A 27160-nucleotide genomic window follows, 5' to 3' on the forward strand; every position below is an offset into this window, starting at 1 on the left:
GGACTCCATTCACCTTAGTTTGAGAATCACTGACTTAGTTGACTTAAGATGACTTTTCAAAAATATTGATCATTATTTTGTAAAGACTTTAAGCAGAAACTTCTTGGAGATCTTTTTTCCAGTTGAATTTTGTAGTTTAGAATAAATTTTGTGGACTCTGATTCTCAGAGCCCATCTTATTTATTTTTTTTGCCAACTTGGTAATTATAAAATGAGTTAAATGTATTTTTTTGCAGAAGGAAACATTACGATTTTAGTGAGACTCAAAAAATAGGAAAAAGCATTATCTAATAATACTTTTCTATTGTGAATTTTAATGGCAGTAGTGATAATATGTATCATCAAAGTAAAAGTGTTACATCCTAGACACTGTTATCTGATAGATTGAACATTTCATAAGAAATAGAAATTTAATAGGTTTTGACAAGCAGACATTTTTATTGGAATTGTTTTTTTTAAGTGTGTAAAACAATTTTAGAATTATTTGTCTTTTAAAATCAAATTGGTTTTGTAGAAGTTAGGTTTCTTAGGAAGCACATGTGTGATAAACAGAGCCTTCAAGCACAATTGTCAAATGTGATCATGTTACAGATGGCAATTCTAAGATCCAGATAAATAAGGAATGTTACCAAGACTGCAGAGTGGCTGTTTAAGGGTCAGAACTTGAGATAATGAGTCTGTTATTACTCCTCATGTGCTTGACATTTAATTTGCACTGTTCATCTAAAGCTCATTCCTAGCTTAAAAGTTCATTGTCATAAACATCATTCAGCCACTAGGTGGTACTACCAAACTTTAACTGAAATTATGGCAATGTTAAAATAGTCAATTTGACACTTAAAGTGTATGGTTAATGTATTTCACAGATCCTAGAATCATTGAATAACAATATGAAATATTACAGGCTATTGTACATGTAGTAACATTATTATGTATGCCCCTATACTCCAATGCCATGACTTCTGTTTTATATAAATTAATTAAACTGGTATTTTTTTTTTTCTTTTTCCAAAGTATTCTTTTGACTGTCTGTCTGTACTAGCATTCTACCACATGGAACTGCAATAAAAAATGATGTACTTAAGATATATTTTCTAAACATCAGTTTTCATTTTACATTTTTAATTTTGTATTATCTTTTAAGTTGAATTAAAATAATTTAAAATAAAACTTTAGTTTTGGGTATATTAACAATGGTTCTGAAGGTAGAATATATTTGAAGAGCTGCAGTTTCCCTCGTGTAGATTAGCTATAATAAGCATTAAATATTTATTACATAGAGATAACTATGTAGAAAGAAAACTAGTTTTTTAAATATACTTTAGCATATTAAATTAAGATATAAAATATTGTTCTATCTGTTATCATTTTAAGCAATATTTAAATTAGGCACATATATTTCTTTTGTTAAGAATATGCACTAAAATGCCAGGTGTGGTGGTGCAGGCCTATAATGAGTTCATGGTTTTTGCCTCAGCAATTTAGTGAGGCCCTAAACAATTTAGCAAGACAAAAAAATAAAACAAAAAAATAAAAGGACTGGGGATGTGGGTCAGTGGTTAAGCATCCCTGGGTTCAATCCCTAGTACCAAAAAAGAAAAACAATATGCACTGAAAATGTATTTTTTAATAATCTGTTTATAAATATGTTCTCTTAGCTATCATGATTCTGAAGGGCAAAACAAATATACATTAGGCGTCACGTTTAATCTGATTTCTTCAAAAACATTTAAAGAAAAGTGAGACAAGCAATTTGAAGATTTCTAGGAATATACTTAATATTAAAGTAGAACAGCAGGATTATAAATTGTGTATTTTTTCAGACATTGGAACTGTCCTAAAAGTTGTCAGTATTTCAAAGGAGAAGTGGAATATGGAAGAGGTGGTTCTGGAGGAGTTGCAGATATTCAAGGTAAGGCTTAGTCCAGAGTTGCAGGGAGAAAAGAGGGTGAAACTGCATAGTCCTTGCTATAGGGCACTATTTAATACATCACTTTTGCTGGAAAGTCTTTGAAATGAGTTCCCTTCTTTTTCTTTTCCCTAAGCATTGAAAAGAGTTTTATAAGCAACTAAGAATGGGACTTACCTTCCTCTGTAGAATACCACTGATTGAGAACTCCTGGGATTGCCTCTCATTACTGCATTCTCTAAGCATATAGTCAGACAAATTGCCACATTAAATGAAAGCCTGGGGTCTCTTTTACTATCCAGATGCTTTTCTACTTTATAAATTTGAGTTTGCGATTTTTCCCCAATTGAATTTGAGAAAACTGGAAAAGAATATAAATCATATATCCCTGCTTTTCTGTAAGGAAATTTTTAAAAATATGTTACGTGATAGTAAGTCTTCATGTATGCCAAAGTCCTCATCCCTCCTACCCCCAATAATTAGTAGAGCTAGAAGAATTCTCCAGGTTATGGGAATGCCTTTGACTTTTAACAATACAATTGAATTGTGATATTGTTTGTGGATCCTCAATGAAGTTTAATTTTAAAAATATTTCATGAAAATACCATTAGAAATAAAATTGCATTTCTTGGAAAGACTTTTTAAAAATATTCTGGATATTTTATAACATTTTTGTTCAAAAAAAAGTTCCTTAAAAACTGTTTCCATGTAAACATCTATTGCTTTAAAGGAGAGTAGATTCCTCCACTGTGAGGGGCTCAAGTTAATTAACATGCTGGGTTCCACAGATCCTGTTTACATTGTGATGATAATAGTGGTCAAGAAGTTAACAAGAACAAGACCTGCTATCTGGCCTCTACCAAAGCAAAATCTTGGGTGGTTCCTAAGGGAAAGGCTGATGTCAAATATAAGGATGAACCCAGAGGCCTAAATAAAATCCCCACAACACACAAGCACATTAGAACACATTTCATTCAGTGGCTGATAGACATTGGTCAAGAGGAATTCTTTGGCTTCACTGTGAAGATTAAACAATGCAATATTTTGTTCTCTTTTCTTTTATTCCCCCTCTTTTTTAAAAAACATGTTTATTGAGGTATAATTTATGTTAAAAAACATATAATTAATATACATCACTTGATGAGTTTGGCCATTTTGTAAAATTCATAACAAAAGAAGTTATGAAAAGAACTTTCTTACTTAAAATTTTTATTTTATGTGTTTTCTTAAATCTTTTACATCTGCTACTCTTTTTCAATTAGTAAATACAGACAGGTGATAAATGAATAAATAGAAGATAGATGATAAACTATTTTTAATACTGTTTTTTTCCTTCTGATAGCTTTTATGTTCAAGTTTCTGATTTTACCTTGCATGCATACAACCATACTCTCTGCATGTAAAACTGGCTCTAGCTCATATCATGGTATCTTATAATATTACAAAGAATATGATCATCCACAAGGAGTACTGTAACTTTTCAGAACTCTGCTACTTGAACAAGTGTTTGAATCACTGATCTAAGTAAGAGCAGAAAGAGGTAATAAATAATTATGGAGATGTTCTTGTCAACACTAGTCTGAATTATATGGAAACAGTTAAGATAAGCAGATTTAAAAGAAGTAGAAACCTTGTGAGTAACTGGGAACAATTTTCAGTGCAGAATTCTTCATAAATTTAGTTTGTTTTTCTTTAACAAGATACTTTAAAATAACTACTTTCATCATTTCTATTAAGGTAGATTCACAACACATTGGAAAAAGATAGCAAACAGAACGTAGACTTTGACTTCAGTAATTTTTTTGTATAGGATAAAACAACATATCGGCTAATATAAAATAATGTTAATGGTTATCTTTATTAATGTTTACTTTCTATTTTCAGCACCCATCAATCATCTTGAGCATGGAGTTGTCTTTGAAGCAGGTACTTTCCAATTTTGTGTAAAAATTATTTATGAAAGTAATGAGTTGCATGAATGAATGTTTATTTGAAGTTAAACTGCAGATAATTTAGAAAGTTTCAGATTATTTGTTTATCAAACTATTGATTAGACACCATTGTTCCAACCTTATGTTGGTAGAATGGAGACAATGTTCATCCAATGAACTGTATATAATATTCTATATTTTCCCCTTCCTTTGGCTCTTAAAAATTGAGCTCAGTTTTCTACTCTCAGGAGGATGTCCTCTGTCAAGTTCATAAGAAATACATGTAAAATGTTAGTTCTAATGACTTCAAAAGGTTTTTAACTAGGGAGTGCAGGAGTTAGATTATGGACTATAGTGGCAAATAGCCCAACACACTACTCCATATCTCTCACTCAGATTCAATTTCCTCAACAGCAAAGTTGAAAAGCCTTCCATGTTTGTTGTGAGTTTAAATAGGAATGCTCTGTGCCAAAGTTTTAAACACAGTAGCACATTATAAGTATGGCATAAATGGTAGCTAATTATAATAATGATAATAATATAATGTAATTTCACAGTTCCCTGGTATGATATTTGAATTCCCAATTCATTTAAGATTTAGACTTGCATTACCATTTCTATGTGTACCCTTGAGATTTAAGAAAATCATATGATAACATGTTCAACATTAAGATGTTGCTAAAATTATCTTACTATACTCTGCTTAGTATGGCAGAAAAATTATTAGGGCAAGGTATAATTTAGGTTTCTTTTTCAGGTCTTTTCCATGAATTTGTTCATTCATTCAACCTTTATTTCTAGAAGGCTACAACTGTGCAATAAGAGTATAGAAATCAATGAATGACATACCATAATATCCAGAAGTTCACAGTAGAATTGAGAAAAAGCATTATTAGATCACAGAGTAATAATGGAAATAGATACATAGAAGGTAGCCTGAAATGAACCAGAATGAGCATTGGAAGATACTGAAAAGACAAATGACCTGAACCATGAAGGGTATTGTTAACCAAAAAAAATAGAAGAGGGTGGGATAGAGGAGAATAACCCAAATAGAAAGGGAGAACATTTCCAAAGATGTGAAAAATAAGAGCCCATAGCTGATTCTTTAAGTTTATGTACAAGTAGAAGCAAGGGCATGGGTATTCAAGGGGGAAGGAGGCTAGAAATGAATCTAAGTAAGCCAGGGTAAGATTAGGCACATCCTACATGTCCTCCCAAGACGGTTAACAATTTATCTTAAGGATGTGAAAACCACTAAAGATTTTAAGCAGGAGGGTGCTGTGATAAGATTTTCTTTTTTAGAAGGATCAGTCTAGTGTGACAGTGTGAAAGATGGATTGGGTCCTATGATAGAAGTGGGAGTTGCTGGAAAAGAAGGCAGAAGTCAGCAGAATTAGTTAGGACACTTAAAAGTAATCCAGGAGAGAAATGATAAGGACCAATGCAAAGACAGTGGCAGTGCAAAGGGAGAGGAGGAAACAGATTAGAGGGTTCTATATGAGGGCATGGAAATGACCTGGTGACAGATGGTGTAAAAACAAAATCTCAAAGACAACTCCCAGGTTTCTGTCTTGCGTGTCTGGATGAGTGATGGTTCCTCTTGCCAAGGTAGGGCAGGTGGGTAGTTTTAGGGGAACTGCTATACTCCTGATTTGGCTGTTTTCAAGATACTTCTGAGTTTCCCAGGAGAAAAATACATGAGAACAGAAAAGAAAGAAATCCAGCATTTAATTCAAAGAAAGGAATCTCAGAAGATACAAATGTCTTAGGCAGAAATACAGAGAGAGGATAAGAAAAATGGTGAAGAATGTTTCAAGGAACGTTGGTCACTGGTCTCAAATACTGCAAAGAATTTTAAAAAAACTGATAGGAAACCCTGCCCAGTGCATTTAGTAATAAGGAAGGTTTAACTGGGAGTTTAATGGGCAGCAAATGTATATACTGGGTTAAGTGTGTTTCTTATGCTAATATCTATTTCTAAGGGGTTTTCCCTCTGTTTAAAGCCTGGAATGGTCCCCTAGAGTTGACCATGAGTTTGTTGAAGTTACAGACTCTGGCTTATTAATGCATGTTATTCTCCTTTGGTCCCCTCTGCTACCACCAAGTTAGACACTCCAATGAGTATACATAGCGAGTAGTGCATCAATTTCAGGACTAATTTTCAAAATTTGAATTTATTTCCTAGGTTTTTTGGTATCCTGTAGACTTTCATCTGTGATGTGGCATCTCTCAGCCTTCTTAGTACTTTCTTCATAGTGATGCTAAATATTTATTCTCCCACTTATAACTTAGTTGCTCTCAGGGATCAGTACTTCATTAGCAAATGAAATAATTAAAAATGGAATGAAGTTTCATCAGTCTCTTCAGCCATCTCTCATGTAAGGAATCATGGCAGAGGAAGAGCATCAGCTTTGCCTACAGCGTCTGTGCTAGATATGATCTACAATTTCTACTATTGAGAATTCGACATCTTAATTCCTCAGCCTAGCAGCTGTTTTTTGAACTTCTTAAATTACTGCCAAGTTTACTCTAGCTTTATAGAACACTGTGCAGTACAGCATCAGCATCTTCAAACTACAGGGATAGAAATAATTGACTTATTTTACTCTTCTTCATTACTTTTCTGCACAAGTGTTTACAATGGTCAGGACACCAGGGAAACAGATTTAGTGCTATCATGTGGTGTTCAAGAAGGGGAAGTTCATAAGACTCATCTGAATGATGCTTCTAATTCATTTGTTTTGCCTGATTTGCAGCAACAATTGTACATTGGTTCACAAGATGGATTGGTTCAGCTCTCCTTGCACAGATGTGACACTTATGGGAAAGCCTGTGCAGACTGCTGCCTTGCCAGAGACCCCTACTGTGCCTGGGATGGAAATGCATGCTCTCGATATGCACCCACTTCAAAACGGTAAGAAGTACATTTAGTTATTAGGAATCTTCCCTTTCCATAACATTAATACCTCCCGTAAATACCTTGTCTTATAATTTAAAGAGAAAGATGCAGAAAACTTAGTTTCTAGAAGGAATATTAAAATTAAAATATAGTTCCATAGTTTTACATAATACTAAACTATGAAGGAAGAATTCTGGAATTCTAAAATGTAGAACTATTAAAAAAAAGTTTGATAGATTGTTTATATTATTTCATTTATGTCAAATACCACTAAAATTATTTTATTCACTACTTTCCTTTTTCTATTTTCCTCCCACCTTATTTCTAATTTTGCACTACTCATACTTATTGTTTTGCAAATAATTTGCAGATTATTATAGCTCATAGTGCATCTAATGACTGGTACAATTGTATTTTTATTCTAATAACTCTAATTTGGTCAATTTCTTTCATCATATGTACTTGAACAGCAATCGTTTCCCTGCTGTGTATAGTTCATTGTTTTATGTACTCTCACAAATAATGCTACTTTGAGCCAAGAATTCCCAACTAAGAATTTGTACTATTCACACATGTGCAGAAGTCCCGCAAAGTTACAAGATATTCATTTCAGCACTGTTGTTAATTGCAGAATAACTGGGAAAAACCCCGAATGCCTATTAATATGCCCGCTACTAGTTAAATATATTATGATAATTAGTTTTAGATGCAGACTAAGTAACATTATTTTCTAAACTATTGTTAAAAGCATATTTCCTCTATGTAAAACATCAACGCATTGTGTGTGGTATTATTTTGTTGCTGTTTGTTAGGTCTGTTGTAACAAACTAAGAGGTGTATATATATTAATCTTACTACCACTTTTTCTTTTTGAAGTTTTCCTGATTTGTCAAATTCTAAACTTTAGGGATCACAGACTGAATGTGTGGTACAATAACACATAATGCTTAAAGTTAAGACATATTTTATATTCCTTCAAATCCCTGAAATAAATGTCAGTGGGTAGATATGATTATTAAAAGATAACAGTAAGTAGTCACCAACATTTGCTATAGTTTTTGGCCGAGGTTATACTCATCACAGTGAGTCTCCAGGGATTGCTTTTCTGGAAGCTAAAAAACCAGAATGCTCATTAGTTGGCAGTAAAACTTCAGTTTGATTAATTGACCCTGTTCCTTAAGAAGCCAAGATTTAAAAACATTCTTGACCTTATGTACCTTATACTACCATAATTTTTTTCTTTTTGCATTTCCCAAGACTGTCTCTGATCTTAAAGACATGCCACTGTGATGTTTTCCCTTACCTAGCATAATGTCTGTGCGAGTCTAAAGATGTGTACAATGGATGAATCTTACAGGGTTGTCATCTGGCCAGCACTGCCCTTGAGGAACACCTTAGTTTTCCAAGAAAGTTTGTTGTTACTTCTCTGCAGCAAAGACTGTGGTGGAGCGGGGAGTGGGCTGCAGGAAAGGACCGGGAGAGGTTGATCAATGGGTACTAAGTTACACTTAGACAGGAGCAAGAAATCCCTGTGGGCTACTGCACAGTAGGATGACTATAGATAATAATAATGGACCTTACATTTCAAAAAACTAGAAGAAAGGATTTTGAATATTTTACCATAAAGAAGAGATAAATATTCCAGGAGATAGATACATTTAACATGATCTAAACATTACACAACATATACATATATTGAAACATCATGTGCTACTCCATTAATTTGTATAATCTTTGTTTTTGTTTCAGTTAAAATAAAGTTAAAGTAAAAACAAATACCCAAAGCAAACGAAAATATACTGTGAGAGTTTAAGACATACTTCAGATACAGCAAATTTTTTTATATATGATAATTACTGTTTTGCCTTAAAGAAAATATGTGCCCTAATGCAAAAGCCATTGATTGTGTCCTTATTGTTACTACCACTAAAAAAAACACGTGAGCTACACATTCCCAGATAGAAATAACACATAACAATCCACACCATATCAAATGTGTACCTCTGTTTCAAACACTATCTTTCTGTATTGTGAATCTACACATCATAAAATGCTTTGTATTAGTGTATACTCTTTATACACCGACTAAAAATCTTATATATTACTTTTACCATAACTGACTGAAAAGAGGGTGAGAATAGTTACCTGCATATCATAAATCTAAAACATGGATTCTATTTACATACAACCTGTTCTGTTCAATCATTTGTCAAGTCAAAGTAGTTAAATAAAATTCAAATCATCTTAATGCAAAACGCTATGTGTTCTATTAGGCCTTTAATACTAGTGGTATTTAAATCAATGTTAGATTGACCAGAATGCTGAACTGATTTAAATTGAGCAGTAAGACAAATACAGTTCTGCATCTGCTACTATTAGTGATAGGTATAGCCTTTCTATATTCTGATTATAATGCTTAGAGTTCTAATCACGCTAATCCTCTTTCCACAGGCGAGCTAGACGTCAGGATGTGAAGTATGGGGATCCAATCACCCAGTGCTGGGACATAGAAGACAGTAAGTATTGGTTTAATATGCTTTTGCTCCCAATTAAAATGATAAGTCTGGGCTTTGTGTATCTTTTTAATTTCATGACTCCAAACAACTGTTATATAAGATCTCATTTTGTGTAGTGCTAATAGGTGATTTTATAAATCAACCCCTGTCTACAGGCCTAAGTGAATAACCTTTTGTTATATCATGATTTGTTTCACATGTCTTTTAAAATTCCTGTGCTTTAGCTTTTGTTTCTTTTCTTACTCCTTATCCATCCTTGTAAAGTTTGAAAACTGCAATCAGAGATAAAGCAGGATATATCCCAAAACATTTGGACATACAGAGTAAATTCGAAAGAGACCTCCCAGGAAAGCATACTAAAAGTGTAGGCACTTATTAGAAAGATGTTTTAGGTAGCCTATACTTTATTTGTACTCAAATGATAATTCATGTATTCATGATTGTCCTGAGTATACTAGGAGTATACTATACTCCTTAAAGGGCTTGTGATTCCTTGGGGAGATATCCTAAGGCACAATTGGTGACATGGGAATTTAGTGAAAAAAGAGATCACCAGAGACTGAATTGTTTAGAAACACAAAAATTATAGAATGGAAGATTTTGAAAGAATGAATGAGAAAGAAGTAGAATGGGGAGTAGAAAGGAAGTCTAGTAAGCAAGTCTAAAAACTAGGGACGGGGGGGATCATCTACAAGTAGATATCCCATAGTTTGACTCTGCCTCCAGATAGAACACACAAGTGTGCACGCCCACAAATGCACACATGCAACTAGTGGAAGGATAGCAATTTCCTTTTTCACATTGTTACTAACCATCCCACCAGTGATGTAAATAACCCAATTTTCACACTTTATAACAGGGGAACCAGCAGCATTTTCTTGTTTTAGAAACAAGGCAGTCATTTTTAACTCAGAATTCTGAAAAATAAGTTTAGGTCTAGCACAATGTGTTTGCCTTCTCATTCTAACACATAGAAACATTAGGGGAGAAAACAGACAATAAAAATAAAAACAGGTAAAAATGCTGTGTCATTTGATGATAAATGTTATAAAGAAAACAACATGAAGCACACAGTTGCTCCCTAAGGCTCAGAGTCACTGTCTCCACTGTGCCATATTGCATTCTTGCTGTAACCCATAGTGCACAGTCTTTTGCAATCATCATTGTCACTCTGCTCAATCCATTCTTGTTAAAGTCACCAGCAATTTCTTCTTGCCAAATTCAGTGGCCAATATTTAGTTCTCATACTTACATAATCTCTAATTCCCTCTTCCTTGAAACACTTTCTCCCCTTAACTTCCTTGCAGTGGTGTACTGGAGCCAGTTGATGAAGGCTCATGAAAGTTGTTGCTTATTACTTATTTTGTGAGCTGATTTTTTAAACCACTGGTTAGCTTGAATCAGCTACAGTGGTGGGTATTTACACCAGGAAAATCTGAAAACACTACAAATCTAGCCTTTCTTTTTCAAAGAGCTGGAATACTTGCCTGCTTAAACTTTTATGGTACTACATTCTTCTGGTTTACCTCTTACCTTGTGGGCTGCACCGACTGTGTATTCTCAACATTTTTTTCATTGCACAGAGTTTTCCAGTGACCCAAACCACTTTCTCAAACTCTGTCTCTTCTTTCCCCAACATCATAATTTCAATACTATCAGGGGCTATTTGACTCCCCATAATCATAGTCCAGTTTAAGCTTGTCCCTATCTGCCAATCCGGAATGTTTATATGCCTACTCAATAACTCTTTTTCAATGCCTAGTTAACATCTCCTACTTATATCTAAGAATTCTTGCTATCTTCTCCAAAGCTGTATTTCTGTACTTTCCCATATTAATAAATATCAATACTGTTCACCCAGCAGCTTAGGTCAAAAAGCAGCTCAGAGTCACATCTTTATTCTTTTCTTTCTTTCATATCCTATCACCAACCTCTCAGTAAGTCCTTTTCCTCATCTTCACTGATACCACTGTTTCTCTTCAGTAGCCTCTTTTCTGGTCTCCCACTTCCATGCTTGCTCTGCTTCAGTCTATATCCTACTACTAGCCAGAGTAGTCTTTTCAAAACTTCAGTCAGATCACATCATTTCTTTACTAACAATGTTTCATTAGTTTCTTAGAAAAATTAGTACAAATCCACAGCCTTTACCATGGCCTGTAAGAAACTGTTTGATCTGGTCCCAAACACATTCCTAACTCCCCTCTCACATACTATTGCATGGTCCCCTCACTGGTCTTCTCTTTTTCAAGAGCACCAAATTCGTTCCTGCCTCAGATCTGTTTGTATTTGTTGTCCCCTGTACCTCCTCCTCAGAAGTTCACATAACTCTACTTTCATATCATGCAATTTAATGCCTAAATGAGACCTTTCCTAATCTTCCTAATAGAAATACTTTTCTTCCTTCTACTTACTATTGCCAACTTCTTTTTTAGTAGTAGATACTACCATATACTATATTCTTCCTTCATTTACTTGATTATTTTGTCTGTGTCACTAGAATATATGTTTCTTGAGGACAGTGAATTTGCCTGCCATATTCATCTTGTCACTTAAAATAATCCCAGTATGTTGGACACCTAAGACTATTTGCATAATGGATGGGTAAGGGGAAGCCTACTCAAATGGTAGCATTTGAACTATGCCTTAAAGACAAAACTAAATTTTACAAAGTAATAGTAATTAAAACCAGAAAGAGCCTTGGAGTAGTGTGGTACATGCTGTGATCTCAGGATGCTGGAGGCTAAGACAGTCTTGGTATTTTACTGAGACCCTGTCTCAAAATAAAAAAAAATAAAATGAAATAAGATAAAAGGGGTTGAGCGTGTAGCAAAGCATAAAAGTGGCAAAGCATAACTGGGTTCAATCCCAGTACTGCAAACAAAACAAAAATAGAAAGACTTCACATAGGATGGGTTACATTTGTGACAGTCTCTTGTTATTCCATGAAATTTATGTTTACCTTACAAGTGATGAGCTATTTCATATTTCTCAGAAAATTTTTTAATTAAATTAATTGTCCCCTTATAGATAATTAATTAGAATAGAAGGAGCTAGAGGCTGAGAGTCTATTTTGAGAGTTAAATAATTTCTCTGACAATACTTACAACTAAAGCAGATGCAGTCTTAATGTAGAGAAGAGGGCAATTTGGACAGTAACTTGTAGAAGAGAAGAAAGGAGATGATTTGAATCTAAAGCAATAAATGTTTGTAGCACTTTACTAGGTAATCAGATCTTAAATAAATGACAAATAGATGTTTTCTTTCTTCCTTCTTTCTTTTCATTTTTTTGCTAATTGCTAAATGCTATGATAGTGCATGATTACTAATGATATAAAATCAATACAAGTAGATGAGCTATGTGTAACAACGTAAAATAGACCTAATCTTGCATCTCAATTTCATATATTTAATATAAAGAAATATTCCAGGCACTTACTGTGAAAAACAATTTTTGACACCAAAGTGGAAAATTGAAATACTATATTCCAAATTATGTTACACTCAATAAGGATGATAGTCCATTTTAAAATATTATTCTACACAACTTTTACATGTTTAAAAATTAGATCAGAAGAGGATGGTAGATATTTTCTCGTATATATATGCATTTAAACATTTTTTAAAACTTAAAACAGGAAATTTAAAAATCAAAAATGAAATAAGCATTATTGTAAGAAACAATAAGTACATTTTTAGTCAAACAGATTTCTTGATAACTGTGTTATGGGGTGTGTTTTTACTGATTTAAGAAGAGATTTCAGACCATTCATTCACTATTTCAGTTTTCTAGTTGATTTCACTCATGTATCTTTTACCAATTCTTTGCTTGAGTCAGTCTGAGTTTCTTCTGAATGCTTACCTCACAACCTGACAGTCAACCTGCATCCTCCCTGCTTTGTAGACTTTGTAGACAGATTCCCTTTCTCACGATCTTATTATGAAATGATCCATGTCTTTTTCTCCCATCATTGGCACTAGTGATCTTCTGTGCATTAGGATCTTATTGACTGTGAAAATTGCAGATGTAATCTGCTGAACTTCTGGAGATAGTTGATAAATTACAAGTTTTAAATAGAATCCAAGCATTATAAAGGTTGGATGAGGTTAATCCATAATGCCGTTAGTGTGCTTGACTTAATCATTGCAGGTAAAACACAAATGCATTCAAAAGAAGTTTCTTAAAAACAAGTCATGGTACAGATGTGCATGCATGCCATTGCTGAGAATTTTGTGTGATTTTCTTTAGAATTCCCATTGGTCCCTCAAACCTAAAATGCTGAAGTAGGCCCATCTGTAGAATTAAGATATCTAAAAATGATGAAAAAATGTCTGTTTGGACCAAGCTGAGCAGCCATCATTTTTTATTTGATCAAATCTGAGCTACAGATCTTCAATTTCACCTGGGACACAGCCTTTGGCTACTCTAAATAAAACGTATTTCAGATGCTGCAGTTGATTTACGAGAACAAGGTGTCTGAGACACTGCTTCTTAGCATCCCATGAACTCTCTATAGCAAAAGCATGTTAGGCTAAAGAATTGCTGAAAAAAAAGAAAAAGAATAGCAGATAATACAAATAAGGTCCAGATTGTGAGCTTCAGATTATTTGGAGTGTTCTCATCACAGAATTTCATCAAATATCACTGGACATACTTCTCTGATATCAAAATTTCTAAAAGTTATCTGGTCAGTTTTGTGTATCAATTCAGTTAGAATTTCTCTTAAAAGTTCAGTAAACTGCAGAACTAACTACACAATTAGTTATATTTTATATAAAAAGTTATAACACCAAAATATGCAAAAGACTATGCTTAGAGAAAAAGCACAATTTTTAGAATTAAATCTTGTGAATTGTTTTTTAAAAACCAACTGCAAATTGTTAATATAGTGATGAAAGAGTAAAAATTGCAATACAGATGTACAGTTTTAAAAATCAATCTATTGGATAATATTTGACTTGAAGGTAATAATATTATAGCATGAATTTCCTTTCTCTTTAATAATGTGCATGATTCTTTCCTGATGGCATCTGTTCTGAATCAATCTATTTTCCCATTGCTTTTACAATCAGGTCAAGGTTAATCTTCTACTCCATGTTTGCTTTCTAGGCATTAGTCATGAAACTGCTGATGAAAAAGTGATTTTTGGCATTGAATTTAATTCAACCTTTCTGGAATGTATACCTAAATCCCAACAAGCATCTATTAAGTGGTATATCCAGCGGACAGGAGATGAACATCGAGAGGAGGTGAGTTATCATTATCAAAGAATTCTTTGTTGAGGGAAATAGCATAAAGTTTAAATTGAGTTTTGGTTATGAGATATATTCAACTCTTAGTTCCATATGGTACTCTCATCATTATTTGATAAAGGGGAAAATAACAGTTCATGCTAACACCAAAGGGTGACAATAGCTTTGAGAATTGGCCAACTTAATACAAACACACTAATAGAATGTATTTAAAAGTAGACTGAGTTTTTAAAATAAATTTATATTACTTTTAAAAGATTTTTATTTCCTAAGATTTGACAACTCCCTCAATAAGACAATCTTTTTTCTCTCCATAGTAGCATATTAAATTTTAACTCACATCATATTCATTTTAGATTACAAAATGAAATACGTTGAATTTTGTATGAAAATACATATATCTACTTTTATCCTATGATAAAATTCATAGGATAAGTATTTGGACATATATCTTTTCACTTTTATGTATTAAAATTAAATCAACAGAGGGAAATGTATTATCGGTACTCTAATTTTTGACATTCTTTCTACTGATGTGATACATGTGATTGAAATATTTCATGGAGATTTTATAATACAGATAGGTTGTATATATTACAGAATTTAATGATATTACTTTGGGTAATTAAGAAATCCTGAATTGATATTATTTGGTTGTCAGGAAACAATAGTTAATTGGCAGAATTGTTTGTCATTGTTGGTTCTTACTACTGTGTAAAAAGAAACCTGTAATGCTCAGATCAGAATTCTAAAACTCTCAATATTAAACTGAGGACACTGTAATGAGTAATAGATTGAATGCAGGATTCTGGATAGATGTCTTGATTTGCAACAAGGTCCTGACATCTTTGCTGATATCATTGAGCCTAAGAGGACAGGATTTTCTAAACTGAACAGAATGACTTTAAAAATTACTGTTAAAAGCAAATAAGTTAACACATATGAGAAAGTAGAATTTCAAAGCAGAGGTTTTTATAACTATAAATATACAAATAAAATCACATATACTATCTATCAATAAAAATATGTGGGATAGGAAATAATATGATCAAATGCTTAGAAAATGCTGGCCTTTCCATTGGTTTGACTGCTGAGGATTCATGAGCAGTCTGTCACTTTCTCAACCTCTTTGTTAAATTTACAAACATTAAGAATCGTAAATGTAACTAATCAAACATTAGTAGAAAACAGTAGATCTCAACCTTGGGCAATTTTACTCTGAGAGGACTGACATTTGGCAATGTCCTACAACATTTTTGGTCATTGAAACTGGGTGGGTAGGTGGTAAGTGGGTGCTTCTGGCATCTAGTCTATAAAGGTCAGAGGTGTTACACAGAATTGCAATGCACAATTTCCCAAAAGAAAATATTATCTGATACCAAATGTCAATACTGCTGAGATTGAAAAACTTTGGAGAAGGGTCAAATTTTTTAATAAGAAATTGATTTAATGATATAATTCCACAGTTGCATGAAAAAGTATCTTTATCTAAGATATGCAAGAATAATTTTCTATCACAATGTTGATTCAACATATTTAATACCATGCCAAGGGAATAACTCCATTCTTTATTATGTCACAGTTCTCCAGTAAAACTCAATTATTCATCATTACTGACATCAATAAATTATAAGATTATGTAGATTCATATTTACACTGAATATTTATCTTAACAGTCCCATTTTTATCAATATATAATGAAACATTATCTGATATAGTATTTAACTATTAAATTCCAAAATAGAAGGCTTTTACTTTTTATCTGAGAAACATTAGAAGAAAGTCATTTGTATTTTTAACATGCTGATTGATTGTAGGTACATTGAAATATTTTAATCTTAAGTTTAATAAACCAATAATTTTAATTTTATATAGCTCATAAAGATTGACTATTTCCTTTGAGTTAAGAATAACTAATACGTGATTTGTTCTCCATAGCAAATGTAATCTGTGGTATATCTTCCAAATGCAGATAACTATTATATTTGTCTGTGGTTGTCTGCATTCACATCTTTCATTTTCCTGAAAATGCTATGCATTACTTTAATGTACTTTTTAACAGTATATCATACAGTCATGATGGTACCATGCTCCATGAATTTCAATGGAGCAGAAATAGAGTATTTATTGAATCTTACTTAAAAGTATTTTAGCTGTAATGTTTCAACTATTTTTGTCTGTCTTTGTAAATGACATGGTTTCACATGGTCCAGGATATGCAATTCTGCTTCCTGAGCTAAGGAAAAGGGCAACATCCAGACTGCATGAAGCACTTTTCCCAGCAGGATGCCTTCTGCTCCTTACCCAGAAGGTCACAGTTTGGAATCTTTCCTCCACTCAAAAAAGCCTGAGGGAGGGACCATGATCTCCTGTGACACAGAGGCTGTCACCAGGTTATTCTCTGCCAGGAGGAGAACATTTCCTTACTGAGCTGTGTCACAGTTGGGTGCTGTTGGGGAGGTCATGAGTCAGTTATCTGCTGACTTTCTTATAAAGCTGTTCTTGAAATTGATGATGTTTATGCTATAACTAAGCAAGTTAATAGGCAGTCCCCAAGCTTCTGTTGAACTTGTGGGACATTAATGAATAAAGGAGGCAATACCTCATGCCATTTACAATACTGTATTTTCTCTGTGGATTTTCTCATTTTTCAAACGTCTTTAAATATTTTCATTTCTCTGTTCCTAGGTCTTTATTTTGTTTTTGTTCTTTTTTATCACAAAAGCAATGTAAATGGTTTTAACATTGCTTAACACAAGAAGAACTTTTATGCCACTAAGTGTAAATAAGCAGAATAATATTTTAGTGTGTGTTCTACTATAGTGCTTACCATTGCACTGTGAGCATTTTCCATTATCACTGTGTTAATAAATACTGTATTTTTTCTGTCTCCCTCCTATCCCACCCTGATACCATAGTCATTCATAAGTAACCAAACTTTTTAAAACTACTTCATGTTTTCTCTAAGAAAAAAAATAACGAACTTCCATCTGTTCAATTTTTTTCTGTACTTTTCTATTTTCTTAGGACAGATTCCTAGAAGGAAAAGAAATCAATTAAAGACATTGGTTATCTTTGTTTTTTGATAAACAACCACATATTTGCTAATTTCCCATTGAAATCACCATATTAGTGCATGCTCTGAACTGAAGCAAAATTGTATTATAATTTAAGAAAATTTTTACCAGTTTGATATAAATAAGTATATTATGTACTATTTATTTATTTGAATAGCAGTGTATATGAACATACCACCTGTTTTTGAGCTGTTGGTTTGAGTGGAATCTGGTGAATTGCTTTGCCTATCATTTCTTAGTTTTCATTTAGAGATAATTTCAAAATGCTTTCATCAAGTCCTTTATGTATTATAGTTGTTAATAACAATGTTGTATGGATTTTAAATAACATTATTTTGATACAATCTTGATGTTTTGTGTTCCTAACAATTTCTGACTTTTCTATAAAAGTTTTATATCTGCTATAGGCTAATTTAATAATTTTATAGCTCTGTAATTTCTCAGCTATTATTCTTTGAGACTCCTATCACAATGAGGAGCATACATATATTTTTTCCTAGTTATATATGATTTTATTTCTACATCTATACTTTGTCTTTTATTCTATTAAATTATAATTAATTATTCATTTACTGTTTGTTATATATTGAGAAACTTAAAATATGTATTCATATTATTCCATTCCAGTTCATTTTCCTTCTCCCATATTAAATTAGAAAACTTTTGATTGCTTTATTTTAAATAGTGATAATTTTTTTTTGCAACAGTTTTATAAACATTTGTTTTTTCACACCAGAATTTTTATTCCTTATTTAATCCTAACATGCCCCTAATAATACTTTCTGCATTTTAGAGAAAGGAGATATTCTTGAAACTCTAGTCTTTTCCAAGACATGTGCAGTGGTTTAAGTATGAAACATCTGACAGGTGAATTATCTGTAAAGGAATTACCATTAGGCGCTATTATCAGAGATAAAGGCCCTGACCTTTGCCTGCTGCTTAGTACCTAAATTTCCTTTGTCCTTTTCCTGTTTCTCTTCTCACATTAAATGAATTGCCCTTCACTGAAGATCTACATTTAATAATGCCAAATATATTATCCTTGTTCACATCCCAGTTCAATCCCAGTAGTCAATCCCAGTTCAAACATGGTTTTGATTTATAAGGTAGAACAGTTTTTGCTTATCACTTCTATAGTGGAGAGAATTCCATGAGTTTAAATCAGTGACCAAAGATTACATTATCTCTGTAGAGGAGCTGCATTTTCTAAATGGACTGTGCTGACATTTCACTGTGGAAATGCAGACTGCATAATGCATCCTATTCCAGAACAGAATGAAAGCTTCTCAGAGAGCAAGAATGTAAAATAGGCAAATGTTAATCAACTTCCTAACTTCTGGTCACAGATTTTACCTCTAAAATGTGAAAATCCTGGAAAGGATATCGATTCAAAATGTTTTATTAAAAATGCCATTTCTTTAAAGCCATATTTTAAAAATTTTCAGAAAGGAAACAAAAATTAGCTAAATGATCTAATAGGCAGCAGGTAAATATATAAAATTAAAAATTTGCTGAAGCAAGTTTTCTATCTATAGATCAAAAAACAAAGACCAAATTAAGCATTCCGTGGAAGAAAGAAAATGTCGAAGGATCATGACCAAGTAAAGGAAAGCCAGGTGTTTATGAAATTTTGAGTCCTGTGGGGAACAAATTTAGGGTGGAAGGGAGGAAAGGGAACTAGATCTTACGGTAAAACAACATAAACAGGATACAAAAAGAGAATAGCAGAAGTAATGATGAAGTGTTGCACAATATGTGTGAAGTCAAAGTCATAATTTCTTCCTGTCAGAGGATTAAAGAGAACAATAAAAAAGTACTGAGTCAAAGCTGTGAAAATCTCCAAAAGCCACATTAAATGCAGTTTAAATATTAGCAAGAATACAGGTTGTATAAAGGAAATCTAAAGATGAACTCGAACTAAAGTCACCCACTCTGTCATGTTAATAGCCTCAGGCTGTTTTCTATTAAGGGAATTATAGAAATAAAAGCTTCAGAATATTACCCCTCAAGCAACATGGCAGGAGTCTATAATGTTGCTAATAATACTTCACACTTTAACCTTCAAAGAGCTTTGCTTTTAATCCCCCAAATACACCATATGCTGCACACCAGTTTGATAGATGGGAGACCAATAGGGAAGATAAATGAGTCATCATAGGAAGCAGAGCTGATAGAGACCAGAATCCAATGTATAGAGCAAGTATTTTGAGATTTAAGATTTATTTAAATTTTTTAAAGTAATTGTTCCAGCTAAATTATTTGAAGAGAACAAATTCATTACTGTTCATTACTGGCCCTTTAGAACCTTACCAACACAAATTCATATATATTTTAGGCAGGAGATTCCTGTGGTATATGAAAATGTAAATGGATTCAAGTTTAGTTTGTATTACAGTAGCATTTAAAAGTGTTTGGGCCTTCACAATAAATCCATTAGGAAAAGAAAACTACACATCCAACTCACCAATTGGACAAAGTAAGGGAAATAAGCAAACAAATAGACAAAACCTTGATGGTGTGGTTTCAGTGCAGAGCAAAGGCAGGCCCGAGACCATTCAGCCTCATTAAGCAGGGATCTGAGCTGTGACCTGCCTTTGGCCTCAGATGGTACCCCGCCAGCTGCACTTCTCTGGCACAGAGGGTGGTTCAACATATACTTGTTAGTTAACTGGGCTGGTAGCCAGAGATGTTTCTTTTCCTTTTCTCATATTTCCAGAATTAGAGGGATTTTTTCCCCTACATATTTTTCACATAAAGATGCAAAGTATAGTCCACCCACTGTGAATAAATTTAATTTAACCGTCTTTATGCCTCCTTGATTTCCATCAAGTAAAAGTCTACAATACAGGGGCAGATGTGTAAACTGGGAAATAGTCCAGGTTTCTTTGTTGTTGTTCTTCCACTTCATGGCTACCCATTCAACAGTATGCCACGTTGAACAGGGAACTTGTGCTGGTAAACATGCCTCTACTTTTACTGAAGATAGTTCACTATTCACACCAGACTGTGGGCCAGGCAAGCTTCATGTTTGAATTGTTTTTCAGTAAAACTGCTACAAAGGATGAAGAGCATCACATTTCAGGGGAGGTTCTTTTTGTTCATGGTGCTTTCTCACACTTGAAATCACATTACCATGTTAGTGAACACTGAGGTAGGGCAAATATTTCTACAAATGACCTAGTCTAAAGTATCATATATATTCACAGTATCAAAATTCAGTTCAAAGTAAAAAGGGAAATTCAGCTTTAAATGTTGCGAACTTTTTGACTATGGGTTTGCTCACTTACAGCTCTGACATCCAAAAGCTGCATCCAAGTCTTTCTATTTGACTTTAACAGGTCACCACTTACAGCTTTCATATGCTATTAAGGTCATTTATTGGTGATATCCAGAAAACAAAGTAAATTTCTTTTGGTGTGTGTGTTCTCTTCTACATTAAAGGTAGAAGCATGCACTAAAGTTTCTTTTGTACAAAATTACTGTTATTGTCACATTCTTGCTCTGAAATTGGCATGCCAATTTTTTATCTTAGTACACCAATTGCTATCTGAAATCTCTGAATAGATGGTCAGTTTTACTTCATTGCTTTTTGCAGTTCTTCATTCCCATCTGTATATTCAGAGGAAAACTCAGTATGTTCTGAACTTTCAGTAAGACTGAATAAGTCACCAATGTAAAAAATTCAGAATATGGTTTGGAGGCTATTACATTATTTGCATTTTTCACCCTCTTTAGCTATAGTTGATGATATTATGCTTGATGACGGAGAGATGAGGAATATATTTTTTAGTTTCACCCAAATAAAATTATGTAGCCTGTTTTCATTTGCTCATAGCCCTCTCTGTTTTTAATTTATTACCTGCATTTTTCCAATTCTGCAGTTGAAACCTGATGAAAGGATCATCAAAACGGAATACGGGCTACTGATTCGAAGTTTGCAGAAGAAGGACTCTGGGATGTATTACTGCAAAGCACAGGAGCACACTTTCATCCACACCATAGTGAAGCTGACTCTGAATGTCATTGAGAATGAACAGATGGAAAATACCCAGAGGGCAGAGCATGAGGAGGGGCAGGTCAAGGATCTATTGGCTGAGTCACGGTTGAGATACAAAGACTACATCCAAATCCTTAGCAGCCCAAACTTCAGCCTCGACCAGTACTGCGAACAGATGTGGCACAGGGAGAAGCGGAGGCAGCGAAACAAGGGCAGCCCAAAGTGGAAGCACATGCAGGAAATGAAGAAGAAACGAAATCGAAGACATCACAGAGACCTGGATGAGCTTCTTAGAGCTGTGGCTACGTAGTTTTCTGATTTTTCTTAATTTAAAAAAGAATTGTTTACCTGCAAAAACACTGTCTTCTGTTTTGTACATCCCTTCTACTAACTCATAAATGCTTTCCATGAGTTTTGATATGACACAAGGACAGCAATCTGTATTCAGTAAGACTATATATGGTAAATATGGTAAGGGCAAATAATTCATCTGAACCAGTTTTCCAAGAACGAAGCTTGTATCTGCAAAGTATAAGAAATACCCTGAAAATAGGAGCTTTACATTTGTAAATGTTGTGTTTGAATTTTTAAATTCATTGTCTTGTAAATAATTGCGCTAAACAGGCATCAAATTTGATATTGTATTGAGGTGCTGTATTTCCTTGCATGTCCATTAAGCATGGAGGTTGCCATGCAGTTGTGCTATGTTCTTATGAACAGATAAATCATTCCACGCTAGACCTGGTTATCTTGTGGAAGGAACTGAGAGGGAAGCCACAAATTAAAATAGCTCACATTATTAACAGGAACTTTTCCAGTGAGCCATTCACTCTTGGAGTGTGGTGTGGGAATTTGGAGAGGTGCGCTATTTCTTTCAGGCCACAAGGGTTGCATTTGGTGTATTGCAACATTGATTTACTGAAGGGCATTAATACTCTTCCCAGGAATCCTTATGATTTGTAAGGAGAAACAGGTTCACAGACAGCAATTGGTGCTTAGTTATGTATTTCTAGAATATATGCTAAGCTCTACAGGGACAGGATGCTTAATATATATTTTAATAAGATATGGGGAATATTTTAATAAAATAAGGGAAGCATCATGATGTATACTACACCCTACTGGGAAGACATGCAGATGGGATTTGTTAGGAGACAGAAGGAAAGATAGCCATAAATCCTAGCTTTAGGGAAAAAACTGATATCCCCACAAAAAGGAAGAACAATCACAAAGTGGACAAAATATAACAGAACTCTTTTCACTGGAGTATAAATAGCTGCCAATTTGTAATTCATCTGTTAAAAAAGTCTGGATTATAAAAAACTTCTAGCAAAAGTCTGAGGAAAAGTCGAATTTCTAAAGGATCATGGGAAGGATGAACATTTTATTTATAACCAATGTATTTCAGTATGTGTTTCTTCTCTTTTTTCAAAGTATTTATCATGCTCTGTATATTATTTTCATATACTTTCTTTATTCTCTCCTGCATATTGGATTATTGGATTATATTTGAGTGAATAGGAAAGAACAATATATAATACATTAAGAAAGAATTAAGTAGAAGACCATGGTGGGAGTGGGGATATATATTTGTTAAATAACAGAACAAGTGCAAAATTTTGACAACGGAAAGGGTTTAAATTAACTCTTTGACACCTCTTTCTTTGCACAAACTTTTTGAATTTCTAGCGATATGTTGTAATTCAAGTAGCATTGTTTTAGTAATTTAAAAATAAATAAGCTTACAGCATGTAAAGAAAATAAACTCACAACATTAACATAAACACCTTTCATATTTTGTTAGCCTGTTCGAGTATTTCCAGTTCAACTTTCCTTCTGAATATGTATGGTGGTTTTCCTGTCTGTCTGAGCAGAACTCACCTTTCCTTCTTACAACACACAACCCTTAGCCTTCCTCTGTTTTGCCTTTTCACGCCCTTTATAGTGTGAAATGAAAAATTAGTCACTTCCTCACATGGAAGGCAGCTTTTCAGAAACGTAAATAACAGACGTTGCTCGTTTCTCATGCATTCTACATGTCTTGAAAGAAAAGTCTGTGAGAACCAGAGTGATGAGAGGGCCACTTGTTTCTGAGCCTGTGACTGTCTCTGTGTTCGGAATATTATCTGTGTCTTCCATTTACTTCGTGTGCATTGCTTACCTATCTCAAAGTAGTCACACTGATATATAACGTCAAGTACTCTCTTTTGGTAGTATACTCATGAATATTCCTAAGAGTTTCTGTAAGAAAAAGTTAAGGAATAATTTTAATAAAAGTGAACCAGAATGAATTACTCTGAAAAATTAATGCATAAGAATAGTTGTGGCAGGGTCAGACTGCTAACTGAATATCATACGCAAATGTTTATAACTATCAACTTGCTGGGATAAAAGTGTCCCAGGAATTCATAGCAAGCCCAAAGCAAGTAAGTGAGAACAATGCTTTATTTTTAAGATTTCAATATTTGTGCATCAGACAGCAATATGCAAATGTGGATGATTTTGGAAAAATTATCTGAAGCTCAAATGTAATTAGTTAGGATTGACTAGTGAAAATTAATTTTATTTTCACCCAAATTGTGAATGTCCAGTTCTTAATTCTTTCTAATATTAATTACCAGACAAAATTTTAGAAAGCTATTTTATGCCTTATATATAAAATTCTGACTGCTTTGGATACAAAATTATTAATTTATGATAATTACATAAAATATATCTGAAACATTAGTATAGTAAAATTTCATTTAGAAAAACTGGGAACAAAGATTTATGTATATTTTTAAACACAGGGATATCTAAACAACATTTAATTTTTGAAATGTTGAATCCTAAATACAAAACACTTAGAGAAACAGTGTGAATATATTAATTTTGCAAACCCAATATGTACATCTTCACCACTCAAGATTTTACCAAATTTGTCTTGATATAATAAAAAAGAAAATTATAGTTAATCATTCCAAATTTTATAAGAAATCAGCTCTCTCTGGGTAGGGTCATAAAATGTCTACTTATTCTTGATTTCCTATTTTTCTCCCTTGTCTTCAATACATATGTCTTTGAATTTTCTTCTGTGTTTTTTTTCCCTGTACTTTATTCTACCTATTTACTCTACTAAATGGAATCCTGTCTGCAATCATTTACATTCAATTTGTTGAGAATAAAGAATTCTGATTTCAGAATTTATTGAGAAATCAGTAGTCTAAATAATTAACATAGAATCCTTTTTCTTTTTCAAAAAACTCAAAACACTACATTCATACCACTGTATAAACATTTCAAAGACCAACCAAATTACTGAAGAAAGGCAAAATGGTCATAGAAAAAAATTTACAAAAGTCACAACTGTAGTAGAAGTGTAATTCACAGTTTTATCATTTTGTTGTTTAGAATAATGCTCATTAACAATATTCTGACTACAGAATGGTCTTATTTTGAAGTTTTCTTTGATTCTATTTTGTCTCTTCTTATACTGCTTTTTTTTTAATTCCTGCTGACTCAACTGAAATATACATTAAGAGTCAGGGCATGTTTTTTAACATTATCAAAAATGAATTTTCTAGAACAACTTGGTATCACTCAAATTTCTATCAAATAATAAAAATTAAATAAGACCATCCATTAAACACTGATTTTATTAAGCTTAAACATAAGATATTTTATATCTATAGATATTATATATTTGAGGATCAAAACTGAAGTACCCTCTTTTAGAATGCCACCTTTGTCTTAAATAATATGCTTTAATGATTCACCTTATTAAGAATAGATAGTTTAGGGAAAAGGATGAGTGAAATGCTTCTACAGAAAAGGTATATTTTTCTCAGAGTGAATGATCAAAGTATTTAAATAACTCAAATTACATGTGAGGTTAAAATAAATAAAAATCTACAATTCCCAGTTTCTATACATTAAAAGTGCAAAAAGAGGAGTATGCACACGATTTATACCTCTCTTTAAGTATTTGTAGTATACAGTATTTATGAAAAGTTTGAGATAGATTTTTTTTTTTAAGAAAGGGCAAATATATGTCAGAGGCCATAGTTAATCATGTAATTTAATCCTGGTTTTGTGAGTGGTTAGCAATCAATTTTGAACTTACAGTTTTGCTATTTTAAAAGAAATGTAGTCTTGTACTATAAAATAATTGAAAATTGTTAAATGTATATTTTGGTTGTATTATAATAAAACAAACATTAGTGTTCTATGATCATAAACAGAGTATTGGTTTGTGTGCAATTTTTTTTAACTGAAAGTGTTAAATAAATTTTATACATAGCATTGAACTAAATAAAATATCAAGGAAAATATGTCCTGAAAATTTTTAATAGATATTTTTTGCACAGTAAGTATGCAGTGATTTCATTTGTGAAAGAAAAAAATAAGTATCTCTCCCTCTTGGATACAATTACATGGGTAAGCTTTATGGTGATTTAATTTAGATTTTGGTTTACTGAGATGAACATTATCACCACAGGTAGCCACTTCTTTTAAGGTTTCCAATTGTCATCCAATAAGTGAAATTTTGAAGTACTCATCTACTTATCCATGATGTAGGATGTGGTTTTTGTTTTTATTTTTGCTTAACAAAGACATTTCTTGAATTCCTTTTACAGAAAATTATATGTCCAATTTGTTACACAATGAATGACACTTGATATCTGCGAATAGATAATATTATAATGTTCCCACAAATGTGGTACTTAAAGAGCATATAGCCACTGTGCTAAGAAACATCTAGTTTTCTGATTAATCAGACAAACTTCAAACATGACTTTAGAGTAATATAGTTTTTAAAAGAATAAATATTTTATAAAAGGCACTTGAGGGGCTGGGGAGATAGCTCAGTCGGTAGAGTGCTTGCCTTGTAAGCACAAGGCCCTGGGTTCCATCCTCAGCACCCAAAAAAAAAAAAAAAGGCACTTGATTTAGTCTGTTTGGACTGTTATAACAAAATAAACGAGTTAACTTGTAAACAACAAAAATTTATTTTTTACAGATCTGGTATCAGAAAAGACCTTTATAAGGGTACTGATTGCATTCATCAGGGCTGTACCCTCATGGACCTAATCATCTCACAGAAGGCTCCCCTCTTCCTAATACCATAAATTTGGGGATTAGAATATCAATTCATGAATGGGGGTGGGAGGCAAGCCATGCAGAGGATAGCAGCATATTTAGGTCTTGGATAGGTCTAAACTATTATTGTAAGTAAAATATAAGACAAGCTTGATAATTGAGAAAATTTCAGTTATATTTGTTTCAATACAGAAAGACATGAGTTACTCTCAAGATAGAACAATGGAGAGTGTAACTTTTAAATTAAGAATGAAAGGCAGCTATTACCTGCTGCCTGCACTACATGGCTTTATTAATAAAGAAAACCCTTGCCTAGAAAAATGAAGTTGCAAAATATAGCACCATTGCCAATTGCTTCAGAAGCTCAAATACTTCTACTTTGCATATACATTGCTACAAAAACACATTTCAGAGAATGATTTGGCAGTAATCAGTGAAGTTAAAACTTCAAATATCCCAAGAACTGCCCCAACCCTCATTTATTTTTTTGTTTTTGCAG

General features: G+C 33.0%; 1 protein-coding gene across 3 annotated transcripts in view; it reads left to right on the forward strand.

Moving 5' to 3' along the window:
• Positions 1-25835, forward strand: part of Sema3d (semaphorin 3D) — a 192299-nt gene extending 166464 nt beyond the window's left edge. For all 3 annotated transcript variants that reach the window (XM_047561877.1, XM_047561876.1, XM_047561879.1), the window contains exons 14-19: positions 1824-1912; positions 3794-3835; positions 6600-6757; positions 9194-9258; positions 14366-14505; positions 21467-25835. In XM_047561877.1, the coding sequence (XP_047417833.1) occupies positions 1824-1912; positions 3794-3835; positions 6600-6757; positions 9194-9258; positions 14366-14505; positions 21467-21892 (920 nt within the window). In that variant the 3' untranslated portion in view covers positions 21893-25835. The remainder of the gene's footprint in view (positions 1-1823; positions 1913-3793; positions 3836-6599; positions 6758-9193; positions 9259-14365; positions 14506-21466) is intronic.
• Positions 25836-27160: the final 1325 nt, after the last annotated feature.

This window comes from Sciurus carolinensis, chromosome 8, assembly GCF_902686445.1.
Source record: "Sciurus carolinensis chromosome 8, mSciCar1.2, whole genome shotgun sequence".
NCBI lineage: Eukaryota > Metazoa > Chordata > Mammalia > Rodentia > Sciuridae > Sciurus > Sciurus carolinensis.